Source organism: Rhincodon typus, chromosome 14, assembly GCF_021869965.1.
Source record: "Rhincodon typus isolate 14 chromosome 14, sRhiTyp1.1, whole genome shotgun sequence".
In the NCBI taxonomy this organism is placed as follows: domain Eukaryota; kingdom Metazoa; phylum Chordata; class Chondrichthyes; order Orectolobiformes; family Rhincodontidae; genus Rhincodon; species Rhincodon typus.
In genome coordinates, this window is record NC_063345.1 from 46238097 (window position 1) to 46264913 (window position 26817).

A 26817-nucleotide genomic window follows, 5' to 3' on the forward strand; every position below is an offset into this window, starting at 1 on the left:
ATTTGAGAAGATCAACATAACAATGGCCTCAAACATCAGCCCCTTGCTCACTAATGGAGTACACAATAAAGAGGTTTTTATGTTTCACTGAAGTTGTTTTACGAATGTGGTTTACCTGACAGTGCCTGACATTATGAAATGTTGGTGTTCCACTATGCACAGCTTTGGTGTACAGTTTCGCAAGCTCTTGAGAACTGCACTAATCATATTTCCATCAGGCCCCATTTTGTGTATTTACAAGGAAAGGAATTAGATGTGCCTGAAAGATCTAATGTAAAAAAAAATCTGTAGAGATTTGGCAGTAAAAGCATTGCTTGGTATTGAACAGTGTTAGTTGAACTCACAAGTTGAGATGATATCTTTGACTTTGGTGCCCATAAGTTAGAAAGGAAGAAATCATCCATGTAGGGTCATTTGTAAGCTGACCCTCCCAGCAAAAACTGACCTGAGCAGACCAGCCACTTGTTTCTGTGGCTACCTGATTCTACCAAAATGAGAAGTAAACTCTACTGAGTAATTAATCTCCTCTGAGGGAAGGTTGGGTTAAACCCCAGGGTTCCTACTCCCGGTCATTTTCCAGTGACTGTTGCCAAAAGGCATGTGTGTATGTCAAGTAATGGTAAGATTTGAGGCAACTATAATGCCATGCATGGAGAAAAATTACCTTCTGGCACTTGCAATCCATGATTGTACATGAAGAATTGACATTTGTGCTCTATACTAGAGGACAGACTGAGCTTGTGTTGTATCCTACCCTAAGTCAGTGTCTATATGAAGGAAGGGGTGAGAGGGGGATCAACCATCAACAATGCTTATACATGATACTGAACAAATGAAAATCACACCTGGCAGAGATGTATGAAAGTTTTCCTGCTAATTCTGAAGGCCAAACTTTGGGAACGAGGTACACAGTAACACCTCTTTCAAGTGTTTCTTCAGGTAGTGAGTAGCAATTTTTTGGGAGCTAGCATAAGTGAGCTTTTCCTGGTTAAAGAATCATTTCCAACTCTCAGCCTGTATTCTGTGATGACTCCTTCACTGGCCCACTGACACAGATTGTCAAACTGTCATGTAAACCACAGGCTACAAATGCTTCACTATTGATTTCAAATCAGAAATATCCTTCACTCTAATGAAATTTGATTGTGATCAATTTGCAATGTCATTGATATTTCAACATAAATTCAGAAAAAGAAATTTGAATCAGAGTTTGCAGTGGTGGCTTGATAATCAGACCTTGTTTGAGGGTGATGCCCAAGAAGCATAATCCCTGCTCCATCATAAACACAAAATCTCTAAAATATACATAGTTTTAATGGGAATATTTTGCCAAATCATTTCCACTAATACAAAATGCAACACCTTTCTCCACTCCTATTTAAATACCCACTGATTTATTGGGAGCAAGCATAGCTGAGTATGGAACTGCGTCATAAAACCAGCCTCATTTCAAAATAGTATAATCTCAGCTGAGGCAGCAGCTCGACTGCTACAATTGACCTCCATGCCAGTGGAGTGTAGAGGAAGAGCAGGTACAATCAGTGATTCAATAAGTCCTGTTGGCAGGTTTACAACTAGATAAAGACAGTTTGGGTTCAACCATATCTCTCGATGAAAGAACTTCTGACAGAGTATCTAGAATGATGCATGAAACATGACTCTCGTGAAATAGTCTTCATTCCAGTAAGAGTCAAGAAAGATATAAGCAGAGACAAAAGAGGGAAAATATTTTCTTTTCTACATCTGATATCTGTGGGATCTCGGAGTAGCTTCACCAGAATATTCAATTTAAACCTTAGGGCTCATTCTGGTTCCCTACAAGGGGTTGAACTGGCTGTATTACCACCTTCAGTTAGTGATGGTCAGAATAACAAGCCACCCTGTCATATTAACATGTTAATGATCTGATCTGCATGAGCCTCTGATTTTGATCACTGAAATTTTAGGTGACTGGGCCTAGGGACTGGACAATGTTAATGAGTTGTAACTGTGTCCTTCCACCTCTGGAATGCCTTGATGGAGCAATTTGTATGAGCCCTCACAAATAGCGTTCCAGCAGTCTACTTGGATTAGACTAACATTAAACAGTGATTTCTACTTCCTGAAGGTGGAGAAATGCCTGATAAATAAACCTGATTGAAGCCCCTTTGACGCTGAAATACAGTTTTGGTAACTCAATGAGTAGTGTAGCTGGCACATTAGAAGGTACTTTGTACAACGATACTATGTGCAGTATTCTGAGAATTGTTTTCAATAAACATTTTAAAATGCCACTTAAATATGAACAGACAGATGCTTAACATGCTATTGACATTACTATATATGTCATTTTAAAACAGCTGCTTACCTAGTTAAAATAAAGGATACATTTAAGCTTTGTTGTCTTCTACCTTCAAGCTCTGATTTATTCTGAACGGATCTTTTCTGTTATCTGTTGTGCTGTCAAATAGCAACTCTCCAAATTATCAGGCCTGGGCTAGTATTCTGGCTGAAGCTTGGCTTACTTTAACAGAGTGACTATTGGGAGGATAAAGGGGGAAACAGTTGCTTCAGCTGTACCTGGCTGTTTTCCCAAAGGGCTGCCCAGAACTAGGATCAACTCCTCACCTCATCGGAAACCAATTTTGACTGTTTACTCATGACATCTGAAAATTTGTCCCAGGATCGTAACAAAATGGAAAACTTCCTATGATGAGTTGTTGGTGAATGGGAATGTAGTCATGCCTATCAATGTGGTTAATGGCTGGTGTAGATCAAAACTCAACATTTGACCAGTTTTTGTAATGCAGTCAGAATCTGTAGGCACTTTTCTACTACTTTTGGTACTAATGACGGTATTTAAGAATGAAAAGGTTTCAATCGCCAACTATATTTCGTAGCAACAGAACTGCTAACTAAAGATAACAGACAGAAATACTGCACAGTGTAATGTTCAGAGAGGAGGCTTTGCACATAATACCATCTGATAAGATATGATTGCCTTTGACCTGTTATTAAACTTGTCATGTCATTGCATGAACCTACTGATAGCTCCATTCAACATGTAAACGTCTTTTTGTTTAAATAGATAAATAAAAGGACCAATGTATTTGGGTAACAGTTTGAATTGCCACATAAATATGTTCTCTTTCTAATAATCTAGACAAAAGGAATACCCAAATACACTGGGAGATGGAGGCCTATACATGGTGAAAAATTATGGAGAAAAAGTTTGAAATGATTTTTGTTTCTGATGTAAATAGGAAATGGGGTTCCTATTTTAAGCCTTTTGCTAGGGAAAAAGATGCCTTTGCATGTGGGAAAATTTATGTTCAGTGGTGCGTATATTTTTAATGGTATTTTTGTTTTCTTAGGGTTATACGTTGACATGCAATGCTGCCCAGGACGTCTACAGCAATGGCAGTGCTAACTCCTCTCCTTACATGAATGGTAGCACTAAAGAGCATGAGGCACAGAATGTCAAGAAAATCCAATTGGTTACAGTTCAGAAAAGTACAACTGAACCCATGGTATGTCAGCTTTCTTGGAAGGAAGTTCATTTTATTTCCCTTTTAAATTTCAAATACATAGCCTAACTTTAATACAGAGATCCCCTGCTAAAGGGGAACAAATTCCCGCCACAACTGTCACTAACTATCAGATTCTGCGCCCCTCCACGCCCCATTCACCTGTCTAACGTTGTCGTGAGTAAGCAAAACATTTTGCGTTTTAGAAAGATAACACAAGGCTCATTCAGCCCCTACCAGATATTCACGTTTTAGTACCTGACCTGATCCCCTTCCTATATCTCCTGGCAATACACTTCAGTGTCTTGCTTAACTAAGTGCTGTTGGTGCCCTTATCTCCAAATAATGATTTTCCTACAGCTTTGCATTCTCACTTTCACCATCTACTTTTTCAGCATCGACTTCACGGGCAGTTCGTCCTCTTTCTGCTTACCATCAATTTCCAGAGTCTTCGGACATTTTCCATACTCTGGAATTTTGCCCTTAAATGCCTTCATTTCTTTTCCATCTTGAATATTGAATCTCTTCCGGGTCTTGTTCAGTTATGGCTACCAATTGTAAAGTGCTTAGGAATGTTTCGCTTTGATAAAGACCTTCTATAGATGTCACTTTGTTATTATTCACACACTGACTCTCCCCATGGGGAGGTGGTGGAATAGCAATAATATCACTGCTCCAGTAATCCAGAGGCTTAAGCTAATACCTTGGGGGTAGAAGTTCAAATCCCATGGCAGATGGTGGAATTTTAATTCAATTAGTAAATCTGGAACGCCAGGATAATCTCAGGAATGATGACTATGAAACTATCAGTGTTATAAAATCCCATCTGGTTCACAAATGTCCTTTAGGGAAGAAACCCTGCTGTCCTTTGCTATTCTAGCCTACCTGTGACTCTAGACTCATAGCAATGTGGTTGACTTTTATTTGTCCTCTGAAACAAGCTAACAAGCCACACTGTTCAATGGCAAATTGGGGTGGGCAACAAATGCTGGGCTTGCCAATCACGGAATAAAGTGGCCTTGCTTCATTTGAAAGCATTGGTAGTAATAGATGGACAAGTGACCCTGGGTGGGGTTCAGCCTGATTGAGAACACAATGGTAAGCCTACCTGTAAGAATCCAAGGCAGTGATCCAGAACTGTTAACCCTGTACAGGTCAAAAGGGCACTGAGGTCCCATCAGTTAAAGGGACAAAATTCAGATCTGGAACTTTGTTGTGTGTGGTTCTTATGTGGACTGCTTTCACCAACTGAGTCATCAGGAGACCCAGATCAGTTCCTTACGCAATGAAACTGAAACTGAACTGATTGTTGTAGGAGACTTGATTCAACTGGCTAAAAAAGGGATAGCTGCCAATCACAACAGAACTATCAATACCTCCCTGGTTCTTCAATTCATTGTACATTCATGCTATCCACACCAAATATTACATTTCCATTCACTATTTTAGAGATTATTCATGTGATTCTTTCTAGAAATTTAATTGATTATAAAATATTAGCTTTGAGGTGCAGCAAGATATGGTCATTTAAGCTTGGGTGGTTTGCACTGATCAGTGTGGGAGGAGGCCGGACTTTGGGTTGGGAGATAAAGGGTGGGCTTCATGGATGATAAGTTAATTAAGGGGGTTGGAGGCGTCAGTTGGGTAAGCTATCAGACATTGGAGGGAGATTGGGAGGGTATGAGGGGAAATTTAGAGCTTGTGTAATAGGATCATAGACTTGAAGAGAAGGTTTGCAGTCCCTAGAGAAAAGGGAATTGGTGTTTGGAGGCTGGGGCAGTGGAACAGATGGCAAATAGTTGGGGAAATTGTACTGGAGAAAGGTCATGGTGGGGGTGCAGATTCTGAAACCACAGGCTACTCATGCAGGAAGGCAACGGTATCCAAGAGGTAGCTGTAAAGGCACTGGTGTTCTGAGTTATCAGCGAGGTAAAGCTGCCGGGATTCCTGAAATTCGCAAACGCCAAATGACCAAAGCTAAGGTTGAAAACCTGAACTCCAGTGGGACTAGCAGCCTCGTGATCATATTTAAAATTGTAACTTGTGCCATCCACTCACGTTGCTACCTCAGTTATAGCCAGAAATGGGTGAGATAGAGGTGAGTTTTGGTTGGGTAACACATTTTTGAAAACTTCACCTGGCACAAAGCTATCTTTTTTGTTAGATTGACATTCAGTCTCTTCAAAGGAAGGCAAGGACATGTGGTCTTTAATGTGGTACAAGAATACATGTTGTCTACATTTTTCTGAAAGTTTGCAAATTCACACACTTGCAACTTGGAAAGACATTTAATTTCACTTCTTGTATCTGCAGGGAATTACTCTGAGACTCAATGACAAGGGGCGCTGTGTTATTGGAAGGATCTTGCATGGAGGGATGATTCACAGGCAAGGTGTGAAAGCAAAACAGATGATTCCCTTTCTCCCCCTGACAGACTGGTTCCATCTCTGTCATGTTAATATATTAAAATCTGGTTGAAATTTTAACATATCATGATTTTCTCCTCTACCTGTCTTGTGTTGCTGTGTCAGAGGCCTCTCAGAACTGGACCAGTCTGCATGAACTTGTTTTAGCGGTGTAGCTTCATATCCTGATAATGTGGCAGGCAGTTCCACAACTGTGACTGGCATTCACTTACTGAGGTTAGAATCAGAAACCCTGATTGATTTTCCTTCCATCTGAAGTCAGGCTTATGTTTTTTTTTAAAAAAAATCATCTACGATCAGCCTGAGGTGGCTAACCTCACTTCAGCAACTTCTTCTCCTGGTGGCAGTGCTGAGCCTTCAGGCCCGCCAGTGCTCTGAGTGGGCCAGTAGCCTGCCATTACACACCCCTGTTGTTAGTCACTAACAGTCCCCATTAACAACTATTCACCCTCCCAGCCTGATCGTTAGCAAGTCCTTTGTCTGTCCAACTGTCTTTCTCTCTCTTTGGGCACTATCCTATCATTTACTCCCTACCCCACCCACCTCCCTATTTTCTGCATATAAACTGACGTTTTCCCAGCCAGCATCAGTTCTGAGGAAAGGTCACCGGACCCGAAACGTTAATTCTGTTTTCTCCTCCACAGATGCTGCCAGACCTGCTGAGCTTTTCCAGCAACTTTGTCTTGGAGTGTGAGGAGCTCACCTGCTGTCTTTTAATCACACCATGGGTCCACTGAGGCTGCATCCCCTCCCCAGGCACCCAGATATGGTTCTGACTCTGGAACCACCTTTACATTGTGTCCTATTAAAATCCTATTCATTAACTCTACTTCTGTCTCCACAGATTGTGTGTGTGTGTGTGTGTGTGTGTGTGTGTGTGTGTGTGTGTGTGTGTGTGTCAGACATCCTGTGTTTCTCCAGCATTTCTCGTTTCATTTCAATTTCCAGCATCCACTGTCCCATCCTTTTGTACCATTTTGAAATGGGATGGGCATCTGTTCTCTCAGATCTTTGCTTTTATATATAGGTCCTAAGCTAATGGCAGGCACATGCAACATCCGTATCTCACTGAAAGGTGTATTTAACTTGTATGCATCACAGAATTGAGTAATTCACTGCCAGGTGGCTCTGACTCTGGCTCTGGCTCTAAGCCTACTGCTACATGTAGCTCTGCATTTTTGGTACCAGCAAAATGCAGCCCTCCAGCCTCACCAAAAGCTGGTTTCAGCACAGCATCTGCCATAGTGGCAGAAATGTGTATTCCTATGTCTTATTCAAAGGCTGTGTTCAGCACTGTATCTTTTGAAGTGACAGCGGAGGAGTGTCTCATTACAGACTGAAAACTGTCATATGTGGTAGCAGAGTACAGCCCTGCTTCATGAGTTCCTTGGCCCTCAACTGTTTTTATTGCCCAATGATGGTGAAAATGTGTTGTTTACTTAAACCAACAGGCTCACTCCATGTTGGTGATGAAATTCTGGAAATAAATGGCAAGAGTGCAACAAATCAAACAGTGGAGCAGCTGCAGTCAGCACTGGTAAGTAGTGAGCTCTGTAGAGTCCAGTCTACTTCAAAATAAGCTGTCAAACATCTGCAATACGTAAGCACAACATTAATGTAGCATAGTTATCAAATTGTTAGAATACATGTTTCCTCTCTCTTTTCAACAAGATGGTTAGTGATGAATTGAATTTGATCAGACTCCAGTAAAATTGTCGGGGGTTTTCAGAACTTTGCTACATTCGTTCTCTACCAGGTACCACTAGATAGTGAACAGGATCTGAGCTTTGATTCTCCTTCTTCTTCTTCTTCTTCTTCTTCCTCATCCAAACCATTGCATTAACTCAATCAAGATGCCTAGCATATCAGAAGTGTAACACCCCTGCAAAGGGGCATGCTGCTCTCAACCTGAACATAAAGCTAAATTCTTGATTTAATCATAATAGATTGGTCACCAACAATAGATAGAAGGATTAAAAACAGAAAGAACTGTGGATGCCGTAAATCAGAAACAAAAACAAATTGCTGGAAAGCTCAGCAGATTTGGCAGCATCTGCGGGGAGAAATCAGAGTTAATGTTTCAGGTTGAGTGAGCCCAGATAGAAGGATAAAAGGAAATAAAAAGTGTTGAGGCACAGGCACTGAGCATCTCTGATGCATAGAAATATATGTAAATATAATGTAGTGACAAGTGGACACCAATGTGTTGTTACAGTATGATATATAGTAATTGCAATTAGCACTTTGTAATGAATGGACTTTGATGTTAATATACACTTGCTGCTTATCAGCTTGCTTGTAAGCAAAGCAATTTGTCTCGCCCTGTTTGAGTGTAGCTGATCATTTGGATAAGCGAGACAACAAGATGCAGAGCTGGATGAACACAGCAGGCCAAGCAGCATCATAGGAGCAGGAAGGCTGACGTTTCGGGCCTAGACCCTTCATCAGAAATGGGGGAGGGGAAGGGGGTTCTGAAATAAATAGGGAGAGAGGGGGAGGCGGATAGAAGATGGATAGAGGAGAAGATAGGTGGAGAGGAAACAGACAGGTCGAAGAGGCAGGGATGGAGCCAGTAAAGGTGAGTGTAGGTGGGGAGTTAGGGAGGGGATAGGTCAGTCCAGGGAGGACGGACAGGTCAAGGGGGCGGGATCAGGTTAGTAGGTAGGAGATGGGGGTGCGGCTTGAGGTGGGAGGAGGGGATAGGTGGGAGGAAGAACAGGTTAGGGAGGCGGGGACAAGCTGGGCTGGTTTTGGGATGCGGTAGGGGGAGGGGAGATTTTGAAGGTTGTGAAATCTCCCAGTCTGCACCTCCCAGTCGTGAACCATTTCAACTCCCCCTCCCATTCCTCAGACGACATGTCCATCCTGGGCCTCCTGCAGTGCCACAACGATGCCACACGAAGGTTGCAGGAACAGCAACTCATATTCCGCTTGGGAACCCTGCAGCCCAATGGTATCAATGTGGATTTCGCAAGCTGCAAAATCTCCCCTCCCGCTACCCCATCCCAAAACCAGCCCAGCTCGTCCCCGCCTCCCTAACCTGTTCTTCCTCCCACCTCAAGCCGCATCCCCATCTCCTACCTACTAACCTCATCCCGCCACCTTGACCTGTCCGTCCTCCCTGGACTGACCTATCTCCTCCCTACCTCCCCACCTACACTCACCTTTACTGGCTCCATCCCCACCTCTTCGATCTGCCTGTTTCCTCTCCACCTATCTTCTCCTCTATCCATCTTCTATCCGCCTCCCCCTCTCTCCCTATTTATTTCAGAATCCCCTTCCCCCTCCCCCATTTCTGATGAAGGGTCTAGGCTCGAAACGTCAGCCTTCCTGCTCCTGTAATGCTGCTTGGCCTGCTGTGTTCATCCAGCTCTGCACCTTGTTGTCTCGGATTCTCCAGCATCTGCAGTTCCTACTATCTCTGACTACATTTGGATAAGCTTTCTGTTTGTTTTACAGAAAGAAATTATGGGGACAGTCACCTTACAGGTTCAGTCCAACTACCACTGCAACCCTCCATCCTTTGAGGTGAGTGAGTTCATCAGACTGTAAAACATAATAGTAATAAGGAGTTATATACTGTCTGAGAAGCATTGGCATATTGCAATACTAGACTCAAAAAGAAATTAAGGATAAACTTAACACTGGTTTGCAACAGAATGATTTGCATGTGAACACAGGAGGTATGGTTACTAAGTTTGCAGATGACACCAAAATAAGTGGTCTAGTGGACAGGGAAGAAGGTGCAATGGGACCCTGATCAGATGAGCCAATGAGCTGAGGAGTGGCAGATGGAGCTCAGGTAAATGTGATGTGTTGCATTTTAGTAAGACAAACTAGGGCAGGACTTATATTGCTAATGGTAGGGCCCTGGGGAGTGTTGCCAAATAAAGAAACCGAGAGGTTCAGGTGCATTGTTCCTTGAAAGTGGAATTGCAGGTAGACAGGGTGTGAAGAAGGCGTTTGGCATGCTTGCCTTCAATGGTCAGAATATTGTGTATAGGAGTTGAGACATCATGTTGTGCCTGTACAGGACACTGGTGAGGACTGCATACAATCCTGGTCGCCCTTCTATAGAAAAGATGTTTTATACAATTGACAGGGTGGAGACAAGATTTACAAGGAAGTTACTGGGACTGGAGGGTTTGAGTTACAGGGGGAGGCTGAATAGACTGGGGCTTTTTCTCCCCCTGGAGCATCGGAGGCTGAGGGGTGACCTTATAAAGGTTTATAAAATCATGAGGGGCATGGATAGGGTGAATAGGTATTTTACCTCGGGTAAGGGAGTCCAAAACTTGAGGGCTTAAATAGGTTTAAGGTGAGCGGAGAAATATTTTAAAAGTACATGAGGGGTAACTTTTTCACACAGAGGGTGGTGCGTGTATGGAATGAGCTGCCCGAGGAAGTGGTGGAGGTGGGCACAATTACAACATTTAAAAGGCATCTGGATGGGTATATGAAAAGGAGGGGTTTAGAGAGGTATGGACCAAATGCTAGCAAATGGGACTAAGTCAGATTGGGATGTCTGGTCTGCAAGGATGTGTTGGACTAAAGGGTCTGTCTCGATGCTGTATTACTCAATGACCTGAAATCTCCTGTCAAGAAACTGAAAGAACAGCAGGTGCTTGAAATCTGAAACAAAACCGGAAAGTGCTGGAAAAGCTCGGCAGGTCTGGCAGCATCTGTGGAGAGAAAGCAGAGTTACCACTTTGGGTCCAGTGACCCTTCTTCATAACTCCTCAGGAAGATGGGATCTAAAGAAGGGTCACCGGATGTCAAATGTTAATCATATCTATTTTCATATCAACCCTACAGTGTGGAAACAGACCCTTCAGCCCAACAATTCTACAGTGACCCTCCGACCATCCCTCCCCTCTTCTCCCCCCCCGCCCCAACCCATTCTCCTATAACCCATCTAATCTACACATCCCTGATCACTACGGACAATTTAGCATGGCCAATCCACTAGCCTGCACATCTTTAGACTGTGGGAGGAAACCGGAGCACCCAGAGGAAACCCACGTAGACACGGGGAGAATGTGCAAACTCCACACGGATAGTCACCCGAGGGTGGAATCAAACTCGGGTCCCTGGTGCAGTGAGGCAGCAGTGCTAACCACTGAGCCACCGTGCCATCCCTCTGACTCATTTCCACAGGTGCTGCCAGATCTTCTGAGCTTTTCCAGCAATTTCTGTTTTTGTTTCTGAAATCTCCTTTGCTGTGGATAACGTGTTTTATGGAAGAGAAGCAAACAGCAGAAATTTACATATGTTTCCGAAAATGTACAAATAATTCCTGAGAATCTGTCATCTTTCTCTTTAAATCACTATGTTTAGTGTCAGGGCAGAAAACCCCTGACCCATCTGATGCACTTCCATCCAGCGGAACAGCTTCAAATTGAAACCAGATCTGTGATACCAGGGGTCTACGCCAATATTCAACCAGCCTTGATGGGGATAGAGCCTCCAGTTATTCCAAAAGAATGACATTAACATTTGAGCGGTAGTGAGTGGAGACTCACAGACTGAGTGTATTGTGCCTTGACTTGGTGTGAAATTCACTTGCCAAACTAGTAGTCACTGAATCAATCAAGGGAGTTAGCTGGACTCCTAAAGAGAAAGGTGATTTTCTAGCTGCATATGAAACTTCTTTCAGAGGATGCTCATTTTCACCCCCTCCCTCCCCACCTGCACCCCCCCAACCCCAACTCCATACCAGATGCAAAAACCAAGGCTGACATTTGTGTAGTTAAATGGATGCCCAATTTTGCTCCCTAGCTGTGTGAAATTATTTTCCACCTCCTAACCCTGAAGACAGTAGTAGGGTCCTTGCCAGACGTCACTATTAGGCAAATACTAGTTGCACCTGAATCAAAGGTTTCCAGGTTTTCAGTCTTCCCATATCTGACCTGAGGTCAGGAAGTTTCCATTTTGATCCCTTGTTTCTAGACAACCACAACTAAAACAGAGATTTTATTTATTACATTTGTGAAGAGAAAAAACTGCCATGGGATCTGTTTTTTAGCCACTTTTTAATGTAATAAATGCATTACAAGGTGTGGATTTCTGAGAAGGATAGGTTATGATGTTCTTCAGTTATCTAGCTTGCTGTAAAGGAAGAACTGAATAAAAGCATTTTGGTGAACTGCCTTAGTCAAGGTCAATGTTTTCAACAATGTCCAACTCAAGATCTCTTATTCCCAGGGCTTGGATTCACTGCCCTAAGGGCATACTTTTGAGAGAACCAGATGCCAATTACTTATCCATTCATTACTAGATGTACGAATAAGGAGAATCTGTGGATAGTGAAGTGACAAGGGTCTGCACCAATTCCTCAGCTTTCTCTCTTCTTTACTTGGGTTAAGATCCTGGAGGCGGAGGAAACCATTTGGTACCTCATCTAAGTGACCAATCTTTACATTGTAAACTTAAATAGTGAACATCATCAAGCCATTGAGCTAAGCAGGATATCAGAACTGGGCCTTGCCTAGTCCTAACCAAAACTTTATTCCTGTGCATTCTCCAACCGTATCATCATAAAAAGTCCAGAATGACAGCTCCTACTGAATTGATTTCCCGTTAAATCCATGAATACAACGTTGCTCCTACTCCTTGGGTTAAATCCACACAAAAACAAAACCTGAGATCTTCACCATCAAAGAGGGCTGATCAAGTGTATCCCAGGATACTGTGAGAAGTTAGGAAGGAAATAATGGGGCTCCCAGCAGAAATATTTATATCATCTAATTTTGGTGTCCCTGCTATAGGAAAGATGTCATTAAATTTGAAAGGGTTCAGAAAAGCTTTACAATAATATTGCCAGGGTTGGAGAGTTTGAGTTAAAGGGAAAGGCTGAGTACTTTTCCCTGGAGCATTGGAGGCTGAGGGGTGACCTTTATAGAGGTTTATAAAATCATAAGGGGCATGGATTGGGTGAGTAGTCAGGGTCTTTTCCCCAGGGTAGAAGAGTCCAAAACTAGAGGGCATAGGTTTAAAGTGTGAGGGGAAAGATTTTAAGAGGGACCTAAGGGGCAACTTTTTCACACAGAGGGTGGTGCGTGTATGGAATGAGCTGCCAGATGAAGTAGTGGGAGGTGGGTACAATTACAACATTTAAAAGGCATTTAGATGGGTATATGAATAGGAAGGGTTTAGAGGGATATGGGTCAAATGCTGGCAAATGGTACTAGATTAATTTAGGCTATCTGGTCGGTACAGACGAATTGGACCAAAGGGTTTCTTCCCCTGCTGTACAGCTCTATGACTCTATGAATCTATAAAAATGGTGAAGTACCGGAGGACTGGAGCATGGCTAATGCGCCATTTTTCGAGAAAGGCTGTAAGGAGAAGCCTGGAAACGTAGACCTGTGAGTTTGACATTGGTGGTGGTAAGTTGTTGGAGGTAATCCTGAAAGATAGGATTTACATGCAATTCAAGAGGCAAGGAATCATTGGTAATCAGCATGGTCTTTTTGTGAGGAAAACAGTGTCTCACTTCTCATGAAGTAACCAAAAACATTGAGGGCAGAGTGGTAGATGTTGTTTACTTTGATTTTAATAAAGCCTTTGACAAGGTTCCAAATAGTGGACTAATCAGTAAAGTTAGATCACATGGAATTCAGGGTGAGCATGCCAATTGGAGACAAAATTGACTTAATGGCAGCGGACAGTGGGTGGTGGTGGAGGTTTGTTTTTTGGACTGGAGGCCCGTGACCAATGGTATCATTTATATAAATGATCTGGATGAGAATATAGGAGGCATGGTTAGTAAGTTTGCAGAAAATTGGTGGTATAGTGGACAGTGAAGAAGGTTATCTAAGTTTACAAAGAGATCTTGATCAATTGGGTCAATTGGCTGAAGAGTGGCAGAAGGAGTTTAATTTGAATAAATGTGAGGTATTGCATTTGGTAATACAAACACAATTAATGATGGGGCTGTAACTGGTGTTGTAGAACAGAGAGACCTAGGGGTTCAGGTACATAAATAATTCTTTTGAAATTTGCATCACAGGTAGACAGGGTGGTTAAGAAGGCATTTAGCACACTTGACTTCATTGCACGGACCTTTCAGTATACAAGTTGAAAAGTCATGTTGAGGCCTCTTCTGGAGTACTGTGTGCAATTCTGGTCGTCCTGTATAACAGAAAAGATTTATCAGGATGTTGCCGGGAATGGAGGGTTTGCGATATGAAAATAGATGGGAAAGACTGCGACCTTTTTCACTGGGGCGTAGGAGGTTGACGGATGAACTTAGAGGTTTATAAAATTATGAGGGGCACAGATAAGGGGGATGACAAGGGTCTTTTCCATAGGATGGGAGAACTCAAAACAAGGGGGTATGCAAGTACAGTTATAACATTTGAAAGACATTTGAATAAGTTCATGAGTAGGAAAGGTTCGGAGGGATATGGGCCAAGAACGGGCAGGTGGGATGTTTAGTTTGGGAACATGGTTGGGGTGGACTGAAAGGGTCTGTTTCCATGCTGTATGACTCTATGATTCTGTGGCTCACTATTTCAGCAATTCAATGGAGATAACAACTGAACCTAACCAAAGCTGTTTAAAGAGTGGATAGGTTTATCACTGTGGCAGATGTGAGACTTTGTTGTTGAATTGAGTGTTTCTCACTGGTTTTTGCTTCACAGGCTATATGTTCTAATCAATCAACATTATGAAAGGTGAATATTGCCTCCAAATTCTCATCTACTAGATGCTTTCCATTCTTTCCATTTCATCCCGTTGGTCCCAAGACTGTAGTGTCATTGTTATATATTGCAAGTCACTTTAACCATTGCTTCTAGCTCTTTTAGAGGCTTTTTAGTTTTAACAGATCCCTTTCAGATAGTAATATATATTGCCTAGAGTAACCCCTTCATTATTATGACTAACTAAGCGTATTGTTTCTGTCAGGATAAAGCAGTAGACGTACACCATTTTGTGGATATAGGCCTGGATTCTGCTGTATAATATTGACGAGGCTGTGGTAAATTTTAAAGCAACTTCTGAAATCTGCAGTTAAATGCAGGTATCCAGAAATTGCTGTCAGAGATACTATGTTCTTCCACAATAGGGATGTTATGTTATGGCATGAACTTGGCATCATACCCTTTAAAGTACACACTAAAAATGGCTGAAAAAGTTGGGCTAATGCAATTATGTGTAAGTGAGTCTTAAGAATGTAACATGGAAATTACTACTGAACAGCCTCTGGCCCTGAATAGTTTTACAAAGGTGAATCTCATTTCCTCAGAAGAAAACTAATGCTGTTAGGGATTTTAAAAATATGTAAACCATTTTAGAAGGTTTTTCTGTGTCCCTTCTCTCACTCATTCTCTTAATCACACCTGTATTTTCCATTATTTATTTCACTTCCTGCACATAATTCAAATGTAATGTGTATTTCCCATTTTTAAAAGTCCTGACTTTGCATGGCTTAGTGGGAGCTCGCTTGCTTGAAGGACCTTGCTGTTGCTTGCCCTGTTCACAGCCAATAGGTATTCCCTGAACACGAAACTGCACTGGAACAGAAAGCAGCTGACAAAATGCTGGTCAGTGAGAAAGAAACCTAGGAAAAGTTATCATACAGTAGCAAAAACTAAAATCTAACCAAAGGATGCTGAGGTCACTTACAGTAACTCTTCTGCTGAGATCAGTTAAGCTAGCACAGATCAGAAAGACTGAGCCTGAACCCTATGGACTAGCATAGATCTAACACTTAAATCACCAACTGAGAAATCTTGGGAAGTACTAAGGAATTTTATTTACAATATTTTGAGAGGAGTTAATGACTCAAGAACATACATTCAAATAGTAATGAATGAATAAATTCGAACATTTAATTAGTAAAAAGTGTTGTGAAAATGTGGAGAGCGGACAGAAGAATGGGGTTGAGACCAAGATGAGGTCAGTCATGATCATACCAAATGGTGGAGCAGGCTCAAGCGGCTGAATTTGCCTACTGCTCCTAGTTCTTAAACCCAAGGACAACTTGTTTGTGCAAGATGAAATAGGCTCATTCAGGCTCTAGAACCAATTACATATTTTCCTTTTCTTTTCCAGATGTACATGCGAGCTCAGTTTGATTATGACCCAAAGAAGGATGATCTAATTCCCTGCAAGGAGGCTGGGTTAAGATTTCAGACCGGTGATATTATCAAAATAATCAGCAAGGACGATCCCAACTGGTGGCAGGGTACTGTGGAGAACTCGAGCAGAGTAACTGGATTAATTCCTTCCCCTGAACTGCAGGAGTGGTACGCACTATTTTTACCAAGACAAAAAGAACCATCGGTTGGAAACAGATGGGTGGTATAATTCAATGATAGAATTGGAGATAATAACTTTAAACTAGTGTGTCTATCCTATTTCAGCAATATGCCAAGGTGAATGACTAGGCTGTTTAAAATATTTTTTGAGTTGGACAAACACCACAGCTCAAACTATCTTGTGCTAATTGGAGTCAGCTGATCATATTAGTTTCACCTTCTTTTATAGTCTCTTGCTTCACTTATTGTTCTATTGCACACTCTTCCCTCTTGGATTTCTCTCCCTTCATTTTAATTGTTTCTTGGTTTCTGTCCTTGTGCACTTTTTTTCTGGCTTTCTACTTTTCCACTGATTCACGGGGTGAGACAACCTCTAAGTGTCTCTTGCTTTCTGCTTCTACGTTTGTTTCTTGCAGTCCTCCTACCTCGTTGATTCATTCTCACTTCTTACACTTCTGTGTCTTGTTGTCAGTCTGGTCATACAAGGTTTCAATAGTGCCAGTATATCCATTTTAATTTGTAAGATGAACCATTGGGTAAGTTGACCGTACTGTAATAATGCTCCTATTAGCTATAAGTTTTTTTTTAACCAATTGTACCTACTGCACTGCATACATTTGTTTCCAATGGTATTGCTTGCCTCACAATGACTCATTCCATTTGGAGGAAGAGTGAAGCAGTTATCACCCCAATGCTCCAGTAAAAGCCTGTTCGATTCTCATAGTCTGATCAATCTGTTTCCAAAGATTTTTTTTTGGAACACCTGTTTCTTTTAAATTAGCAGTTCTCCTTCATACCACTTGAGTTTAAGAAGTGGGTTTGACTTGCTAACTGAAAAAGAAATGGGGCTGGTCTCCTTCTATAAAGAATAGTTCTACTTTATAGCAATTGAAAAGGCTAATGGAATCTTGATATTTATCTCAAGGATGCTTTTTACTCAGCATCATCATCAGGCCCTAAGAACAAAATGGACACTGCGCATGGAGTCTTTTAACATAGCAAGGCTGCTGCGTTGCAGCCATCAGTTCTAGCTGACCTGGAGACTCTCCTGCTTTTACTGCCTGCCATAGGCATAATGAAGGGATTTGCACATTGACAATCAACCTGTTTGGCTGAGTTATGAAATGCACCTTCCTTGGGCACTGAGTACCAAACCTTCTAGCTCAGAAACAAGAATGCTACCTCCTGTACCACAAGACCTCCCAGATGTTGTATGCAGTTTGGAGGAACTGATGGCTCACTTGTACAGAGCTTTGATGTAGCCTAACCTGGTGATCTGTATCCAGATTTGGATATTGCACCTGGGGAAGACAATGCTGGCCCTGGAGATACAGTGCAGTTTATTACATTGACGCCAAGACTTAAACGGTTGAAATAAAATTATTGCATGTATTTCTTTTGAGTTTAGAAAGTCAAGGGCTGGTCTAACGTCAAAAATTGCAACAGAATTTTGATATCGTAAATGCAAAGAGGCTATTTCATCTGATGGTGGAATCCTAAACAAGTGCTCACAATTTCAGAATTAGTTCTGGACCATGCAACAATGAAACCAGGGAGCATGTTTACGGACAAAGGTGGTGGAAATCTAAAATTCGCTACCTAGTTAACCTTTTCAGACTGAAATTAAGAGTTTTTAAAAAAATGAGGTGAGGACATTAAACAGTTTGGATCAAAAGTCAATAATGGAGTTGAGGTAAAGATCAGCCAGGATAATTATAGCACTCCGTAAATTGAGAACACTCATGGAAGGTATGAATTAATCTGGTTTCAGCATTATGACATTGAAACTCCATCCATGAATATTTCCTTTGTTCAGTTTATGGACCATTTAGTGGAAAATCACAGTTTTTTGTTCATTACAATGAATTTTTGAGTTCACAAGCACTCAATGTTGGTCTCATTACACTTCAGTTATATACTCTTTATTACTATTTGTGAAATCACAGAGATATCAGAGTAACTGATTGGACTTCTATTGTAATGATCTCAGTTTCTTCGACATGTGCATTTGTCCTAGGAATGGATATTTCGTAGCATCACAGTCTTAATACTGTTCTTTGTTTACCTATGCCATTATAGGAGGGTGGCCAATAGGAATACAGCTAATCAAGATATTACCTCAGGCTGTGGAATGTTTGGAAAGAAGAAAAAGCAGTGTAAAGACAAATATCTGGCCAAGCACAGTGCAAGTATGGCCCACATCCCTCTTTATCTGGCATAATTGGTAAATGTTTGGTATGTACTGGGAACTGCTTGCTCACCATTCTGGTCAAGGAATGTGGTATGCCATATGGGATTTAAAGAATAAAATAACGAACAAGTGAAAGTTGTACATTGAAAGAAGAGTATTTTTCAGGGATTTTACTATTACCTATTCTACTGTTACTCTCACATGGCCAGCTAGTGTGCTTTATGTCAACTAGAGGAACTGGATGTTAAGCTGATATCAATGCAGCAGATGTGGATTTGGTTTTGCTGCTTAAAAACTGGGTCTGGCCACTGTGTTGGAGTAAACCATACTATTTACACCTATTATGCTCTATGCTCTAAGCTCTCAGCCTCCTCCTATATTCTCTGCAATACTAAGGCTGCTACTTGACCTCCAGAATATCACACATTCCTGCAGCTGCTTCAGTTTATCTGCAGTGGAAAACCTCATCTATTCTTATTTAACTCCCTGCACAACATTCACCACTCTCTTGGGTGGTCTCTTACCTCCGTAAACTCACCTAAAACTCTGCTGCCAGTACTTAAATCATACCAATCCTACATTTACATTGGCTTCCGATCCAACAGAGTATCAATTTTAATAAAATTTCACATCCTTATTTTTGATAACATGCCTTGGTTCACCCACTGGTCTCCAGTCCCATAACCCTCCAAGATGTTTATGTTCTTTCAATTCTGGCCTTATGCACATGCCTAATTTGAATTGCACGACATTAGTGGCCATACCTTCAGCTGAGTGAACATAATAATGCTCTGAATGTCCCTCCCTATATTTCTCTGCCTCTGTACATCTCTCACCTTCTGGACCAAGCTTTTGACCACTTGCTTTAATTTCTCCTAACATGGCTCAATATATTTTGTTTGTTAGCCTCTGTGAAGATCTTAGGAACATTTTACGGCATTGAAGCAGCATGGAGGTCAGTTAGCTCAGTGGGTTAGATGGCCAGAGTATGGCACAGAATGATGCTGATGGCATAAGTTAAATTCCTGTATTTACTACAAGTAGTTTATGAAATCTATCTTCTTGCCTTACTTCATGAACAATGATGGTCCTACGGCTACATAATTACTTATCACTGTGGTGATAAAACCAACTTAATTGTCTAAGTTTTTGGTCATCTGGCTTTATAATGCCGTTGTTAACAGTTTGGACATTTTATTACATTTGTGATATATGATGCAAGCTGTCGTTGTCTATGTAGATACGGTATTACCAAAGCAGTGCTGCTACAAATGTTCCCTGTAAGCACTAAGAATGTAAAGTTGTACAGCAAACTGTAGCATACCATGCAAGCAACGAAGAGGTAGCAGACAATCGGTGATCACTTTTAAGATGCACAAATGCATAGCTGTGCAACAATCTTAAAGGGACCATGCATTACACAAACAGCCATTCACAGTAAAGAAAAAGTAAAGCACAGTGGTCCCTGATTTCCTGTTATTCTTGTTGCTATAGCGGTGACAACAGTCATTTATTTATAGTTTAAATTTACAACTGCTGTCTTCAATGTTTCTCCATAGTCTTTGATCGGCTGGATCTTGTCTCATACGAAGAAGTTGTACAACTCCCTGCATTCAACCGAAAGACCTTGGTGCTTCTTGGTAAATATTGGTATTAGTGGTTAACAGCAACTGGAAAGATATCTATAATACGATTTTAAGAATTTAGTCTGTTTTGGAGGTTTATCAATTGTATTAATTATAATTGGAAAGCTTAGCTTACAATGCCAAGAAAACTAGACTGGTCTACTAGAATCTCATTGGTATATCTGATAGAAGAGAAAGGAGACGTGTATCCCATCTTATGTGCAGTGGCACTTTTTTTTCGTATCAGATAGTATACTGGACCATGTGAAAATTTACTTAATACCCATCCAGCACGTACTCTCCCATTTTGTTTCAATATCGTTCTGATCTTTGCTAGGAGGAAGCATCACATCTACTAAATCCATTGTGTTTCATTTATTTGCAGGGGCAAGTGGAGTTGGTCGGAGTCACATCAAAAATGTTCTCATTACTAAACATGCAGACAAGTTTGCTTATCCCATTCCTCGTAAGTGTTGTGGAGATAGTTACAAGAGACATGATATTATTACTACTGTCAGTGATTCAGTTTCCTTCCAGAGTCAATTCATATGTTTCTTTTTACATCTACGTACACTCCGCGATCGATCAGCTCATTTTTCAAGTCTTGCAGCTAATTTCTTTACAATTTATTGCAATCTTTTGATTTTTATACACAAAACTATCACAAATCTTTGGGTGAAGTTATTGAGAAATTGTAGAACTGTCATGGTATTTCAGCAATCTTGACAAAATCATTTGTGATTCCTATTTTCATTCTATGATAACTTTATTTGCTGAGAAGTTACAACTTTGCTCTGATTTAGTTCCCTGAACTCTTTTGCTCTAGGACACCTTAAAAACCACGCCTCGAGCTCTGACAGTAAATTAGAAGTCAACTATCTCTACCTTAGCAGTATCAACAGTGAACAGCCAAGGCAGTTGCGATGGTCTGAAAGGATAGATATGCTTCACCCTCCACATCCGATACACCAAACACAATAGAAAGATACACAGACTATAGTATTTGCCTCTAAGGTTAAAACACCTAGGATGACTTGAGCTTTGAATTTTATTCCTTTCTTGTAGAACTTCTGAAACTCTATCTGCATGATTAATCACTCAGGAATTGTTCAGTACTCAACTTATACTTCTCAATTCAAATTCCTTTACAGGCTTAAGGGGCACAAAAGTAATACGTCCCTAGGAACAGATGCAACCGCCAGAGAGGTCTCAGTGTGACTACAGATCTACAAATTGCTAAGGGAGTCAATGAATGCAGGAGACTTCCCACTGTATTGGAAATAAGCCAGTGCAGTACCTGCTTTAAAAAAAAAGTGATAAAATATATCCAGATAACCACAATCTCACTAGATGAGCTGAATGACCTCTCTTCTAGTGCTAACTTTGTGATCCTGGAGGCTTCACCATGAGAAGGAAAGACTTTTCTCTTTATTCCCCTGAACAACTCGAATGGCACTACCAATAGGAACCCTCCATACAAGTTTGCAGCTTGATATCAAGAATGCAACACACTTCATGCAAAAGTTACTTAAAACGCAAAATTATTGGCTAGTTTCCCACACAGCAGTGTACCAAAAACAGATAATTATATAAAATACTGTCTCTCCCTCTACTAGATACCTCCAGGTCACCAAAGGAAGACGAAGAAGATGGAAAGAATTACTACTTTATTTCCAATGAAGATATGGTGAAGAACATTACCTGCAATGAATTCCTAGAGTACGGAAGCTTCCAAGGGGCCATGTTTGGAACAAAGCTGGAAACAATCCGCAAGATCAACCAAGACCAGGGCAAAATTGCAGTGGTGGACATTGAGCCCCAGGTATGTCCTGACTACGCAGTGCTTTCTTCAATACTTTATGACTGACAGAAACATTTAGCAAGAATATGCTGCCATCAAAATTTTTCCCCACTTGACACATTGAACAGTACCTCGTCTGTACATTTAAACTCCACGGAGGTAGATAAAACAGCATCACCATCTGTACATGGAAGAGTTGCCCTTGTACACTAATGCAGTCTTTCATTAGCAGATTCTATGATCTACTGCCAGTGAAGGGACAGCAATTGCCTATTTGGCAGAAACTTTTCAAGCTCGAACTAGTGTTTTGCAGATGTACCCTAATTTAAATGTTTATTCTCCTTTTGATGCCCTGCTAAATAAATACTGCACAGGTGTTAAAGCGATATTAAATGTTGGCAACTGTCTTATATTAACTGTATTATAAGTAACTGGGAAATCAAATGTCTCCGTGCAGAAATTTATACGGTTCCCTTCCATTTGCTGTCCACAGTGGGTGGAGAATGGGGTTGAGAAACGCCATGATCGAATTTGAGCAGACCCAATGGGCTGAATAGCCAAAATCATCTCTCATTTCTTATAATGCGAGTGTGTCATAAGCACTCCCAACTTTTCAGGGAAGCAGCAGCCAAAGCACCTCGACACAGTAGGCTGCTTTCCTTTGTATTAATAGACTCATGAGTGCAATGACACCACAGCGGGGTATAGTTAATATGGAGGACTGTGATAAAAGACAAAGATGTAAACAAGCTTGCAGAATGGATGTATAATTAGTAAGTTAGTTGCAATATAAAGTGTGAAAAAGATAAAACTAGAATACCATCAAAAATAACAAGATTGTGCCCAAATAGGACTGAGGGGTGAACTGCTAGAGGTCTTAAGATTTAGGAAAACATTGGATAAGATAGAATAGAGCTGTTTCCATTTGCAGGGGAAACCAGAACTCTGCACCATAAATGTAAAAGATTGTATCTAACAAATTTAGTGAATTTAGGGGAAAAAATAATCTTTACCCAGAGAATGAAATCTTGTTATAAGTAATTAAGACGACAATCAGGAATGTGTTTAAGGATAAACTACAAAGGCAGAAGTGAAAGGGTATTTTTGAAGGGGTAAAGTGACAAGAGGATTGAAGGAAGGTTAAGTAGAGGATTAAAACTTGGCAGGACATGTTTAGCCAAATGGAGTGTTACTGTGCAATTTAATGTAACATCTGGTAATCCTTAACTTTCTCGGAAACCATTTAAAAAAACTAGACGACACGCTTAGAAGGATAATGTCAGGAATGTTTCTAACAAGGATGGTTGAGAGATAGATGTTCATCAGGACATTAGAGAGAATTCCTCTACTCATTGTTATGGCATCATGTGAGGGTGACAGGGTCTTCGGTTACACATCTCATCAGAAAGATAGTACTAATAAACGTGCAGCACACCCTCAGTTGTACTGAATTGTCAACCTAGCATTCTCAAGTATCTGGAAGGGCCTTGAATCCACGATTTCCTAATTGAATGGTGATCTGACACCTACCTTTGCATTCAGACTTTATAAAGTAATTCAATTGATTTTTCTTCTCCCCCCACTTGCACAACTAGTGACTCCCTCCTGTGCTCAGTTTGATTCATATTACATAATTGGTCATGGTTTTCAACAGCATTATTACATTCTAAACAGACTTTGCAATATTAATGCACTGTATTAATAGATACATGTACGCACTCTATTGGCAGGCCCTAAAGGTTCTCAGAACAGCAGAATTTGCACCGCTGGTGGTATTTATTGCTGCTCCCTCTGCTACTCAGCCAGGCAATCAGGTAAGGATTATGTTGAACTCAGCTGGCTGAAATAATAGAATGTTTGGACAGGGTAATGTCTGCTAACTGTAGCAATATTTGATATTACAAGTCCTTAAAACAATTACATTCACAATGGCTGGGTGAGGCAACAAAGCCTTCACAACCCTACCCACTAAAAGTAGTCTTTGCAATAGATGTCTGCGAATCCTCATTGATTTCCCCATACTCAAAAATCAAGTTTGTTCCAGACAAAGATTAGGCATAGATAAGTGTTCTTTTAAAATGCATTGCCATAAGAATACAAACATTGAAATAAGCTTACCCATCGGTGCTGAAATCCTGCCAGTGACCGTGTCCCAGCTGCACTTCAGACCCTCTCCAGTTCAGTGTTCTTAATTTAAAAAAAATTAATACAGCATTGTGCAGCATGAAAACCACTGAGTGGCGGACATTGCTGGTGGGCAAACAGGCTGTACAGACAACTCTGGCTGTTAATTGCAGTGGGGTAGGTGGGTTAATACAGTAATGAGGCAAGTGAGGATATAATGGAGTTCAGCACAAGAGGTCATAGCAATCTTGAGTTAAAACCTTAAAGGCAAGCTACAGTAATTTGAGCCACTACAGAGCCAACTACCATCGTCAAAATGGAAAAGGAAAACCTTAAGAAAAAAATCTGCAAGGAGAAAACAAAGACCAATAATTAATTTTAACCATGTAAAGCAAGAAAGCCAGAAGATGAGCTAACAAAAACAGGTCAAAAGTTTGCTCTCACAACAATCCAGAGGAAACAGCAGCAGAGACCTTACGTGGACCATCAAGGCTGTTATGTTGGTAAAATTCTGCAGACACTATTAACATGGGAAAGATCCAGAGATTTTTTGATGGCCTGTATTAAGTAACAGACTAGATCATTTAATATTTCATAAGAGCAGACTTTATACAATTTTTAATGTTACAGAACATAGAATGGGATTTAGCAGGAGCACTAAAGAGCATAACTCACACCCAACTCTCAAAGCAATACTTTGGGCTAATGGCTAAACGTTTGTGCAGAAGTAGGCTTTTTGAAACCCTAGAGGAGGGAGAGCATCATTGAGATTTTTTTTGGGCGGGGGGTAATTCCAAAGATAAGGGCCTAGGCCGCTGACACTAGACACGGCTTGGAGCAATTCAGGGATTTGACACAAATACTTTGGAGGACGGTGGGACTGAAGGTTACAGAAATGGGGAGAGGCAAAGCTATAAGGAATTAGAAAAATCAGAATAAGAATTTAAGATGAACTTTGGTGACTTGTTGAACAAAGTAGTCGTATGTGACTCATATAGGGAAACGGGATTTGGTGAGATTTAAAACAGACAGCACATTAGATAAAAAGTTTTACAGAGAGAAGAACATGGGAAACGGCCAGGTTTATGCTGCAATAGTTAAGTCTACAGGTAACAAAGACATGAGTGAGGGTTTTGGCTAAAGAGCTGAAGAGGAGTGGGATCCAGAAATTTAATGGATGGGGAAAGTAGTCAGTTTCTGTATTTCCATAACCAAGATGGACTACAGCTTACATACAGGTGACACATAGCATGTACTAGATTTTTAAAAAAAGCTTGCCTGATAACAAATGATTGAGATCTATTTTTAATATAGTTGGAAACTGAATTTTGTGGACTATCATGGTAATTTCAGGCAGTCTCTGGACGGTGTCACAGCCAAACTTATCCTTACACCAAAAGATGGCAGCAAGGCAATAAAATGCCTAACCTTTCTCTGGATTAGACGAAATTGGGATATTACAATTTTCAAAGATTAATCAAATAATGAAACAGGGATTACCTTCCATTAGTTTCAGTATCACACTGAGCACATCTTTAAAGCAAACTATCTTTTCTTTTAGGTTGAATCTCTTAAGAAAATCCAAAAGGAATCAGAAATACTACAGCACACCTATGGACATTGGTTTGACCTGACACTGGTTAACAATGAAGTTGAAGACACAGTGCGTAACCTGGTGGAGGCAATTGAAAGTGCATGCACTACAGCACAATGGGTTCCAGTTTCATGGGTCTACTAGTAGAGATAGATACGGCAAATAGAATATTCATGTACTTTAAGAAATCATTTAATCTGAGATCAGAAAGCAGTTTGAATCCTGCCATTTTAAACCAAACACATGCACATTAGCTTTTGAAAGTACATTTCATCTGCAAGTCATTCTCCATGGCATCACTTGTTTTATATTACAAAAAAAACAAGGACTGTTTACTAATGGGATACTTACTAAGTTCTTCAAAATTTTTGAAATAAAAATACAAAAATGCTGGAAATACTCAGATTTCCAGCATCCATTGTACCTTGTTTTAATTTTCCTTAACTTTTCATTCTTACTCTTCTAAAAGCACATGAGCTACCTGTACTTATCTCTAAACTAAATGGCCTGGTATTTTAGTGCATTTTCAACCACTCCCCCACTGCAATAAGGCTTTGTTGAAATGATCATTGTATGTAGTAAGCTTGTAAAACCATTTTAATGAACAAAACAAAATACCATGTCTAGACTGATATGCATGAATGAAGAATCAAAACTCATGGAAATCTACAATCTCCAACCAAGCAGCACAATTGTTCAAATCTCCAATAATAGGAACTAGTAGTTCTGCATGAGAGATTATGGAATGTAGTAACAGGAATCATAAGTTCCATCCAGCTACATGTGAAGTGAACACACATTATACAGTAGTGCAAACTTTACAGCACTGCTTCGATCACCTGAAAATTCATTCCAGATTATTGTACCTGGTATAATATCTACATGAGCAAAATCTCAGTTCTCGCAAATGTCACGTAATTCCTTGAATTAAGTTGCCTACACGGCAGCTTTGCAATTCCAGTAGCAATGGTAAAGGGGTGAATGAATACCTTCATGAGAAATGGAATTTCATCAAACCATATTTGAACTGCAGCTGAGTAGATTGATGAGACATTCCCGTGACCTTCCTTCATGGTTTTGTCTAGCATTTGGCTTCTCCTTCCAGCAAACCAACAAAACCAAGGTTAACGTCTCAGAGGATGGAGTATTAAATGCTCCAAATTAAGATGCAAAATTTTAGGTGCTAAATATTTAATCACTGCAAAAGTGAAACATGCATTGCCGTGTAGTCGTCTCATTCAAATGGAAATATTATTTGAATAAAAGCATTTACCTACTTGGTGAA

The 26817-nt window shown here is 40.7% G+C and overlaps 1 protein-coding gene across 2 annotated transcripts; it reads left to right on the top strand.

The window, feature by feature from the left end:
- mpp1 (MAGUK p55 scaffold protein 1) lies at positions 1 to 26817 on the top strand. 2 transcript variants are annotated; one of them, XM_020536036.2, is made up of 12 exons: positions 1 to 73; positions 3354 to 3509; positions 5820 to 5898; positions 7384 to 7469; positions 9392 to 9460; positions 15992 to 16185; positions 18277 to 18386; positions 19948 to 20028; positions 20399 to 20479; positions 21630 to 21835; positions 23545 to 23628; positions 25500 to 26817. In XM_020536036.2, exons 1-12 carry the CDS (start codon positions 23 to 25, stop codon positions 25674 to 25676), a joined length of 1374 nt encoding a protein of 457 aa, XP_020391625.2. In that variant the 5' UTR covers positions 1 to 22; the 3' UTR covers positions 25677 to 26817. The 2 variants fall into 2 exon arrangements, with proteins under 2 accessions (XP_020391625.2, XP_048460885.1); XM_048604928.1 differs by lacking the exon at positions 1 to 73 and adding an exon at positions 3141 to 3188.

What these genes read in the sequence shown, in the direction of transcription:
- mpp1 (XM_020536036.2), top strand. Translation starts at nt 23, where the DNA reads ATGGCCTCAAACATCAGCCCCTTGCTCACTAATGGAGTACACAATAAA. An exon ending in TCTGGCCAAGCACAGTGCAA is followed by an intron (nt 18,387 to 19,947) that starts GTATGGCCCACA and finishes GTTTCTCCATAG; the next exon opens with TCTTTGATCGGCTGGATCTT. An exon ending in GTTTGCTTATCCCATTCCTC is followed by an intron (nt 20,480 to 21,629) that starts GTAAGTGTTGTG and finishes TCCCTCTACTAG; the next exon opens with ATACCTCCAGGTCACCAAAG.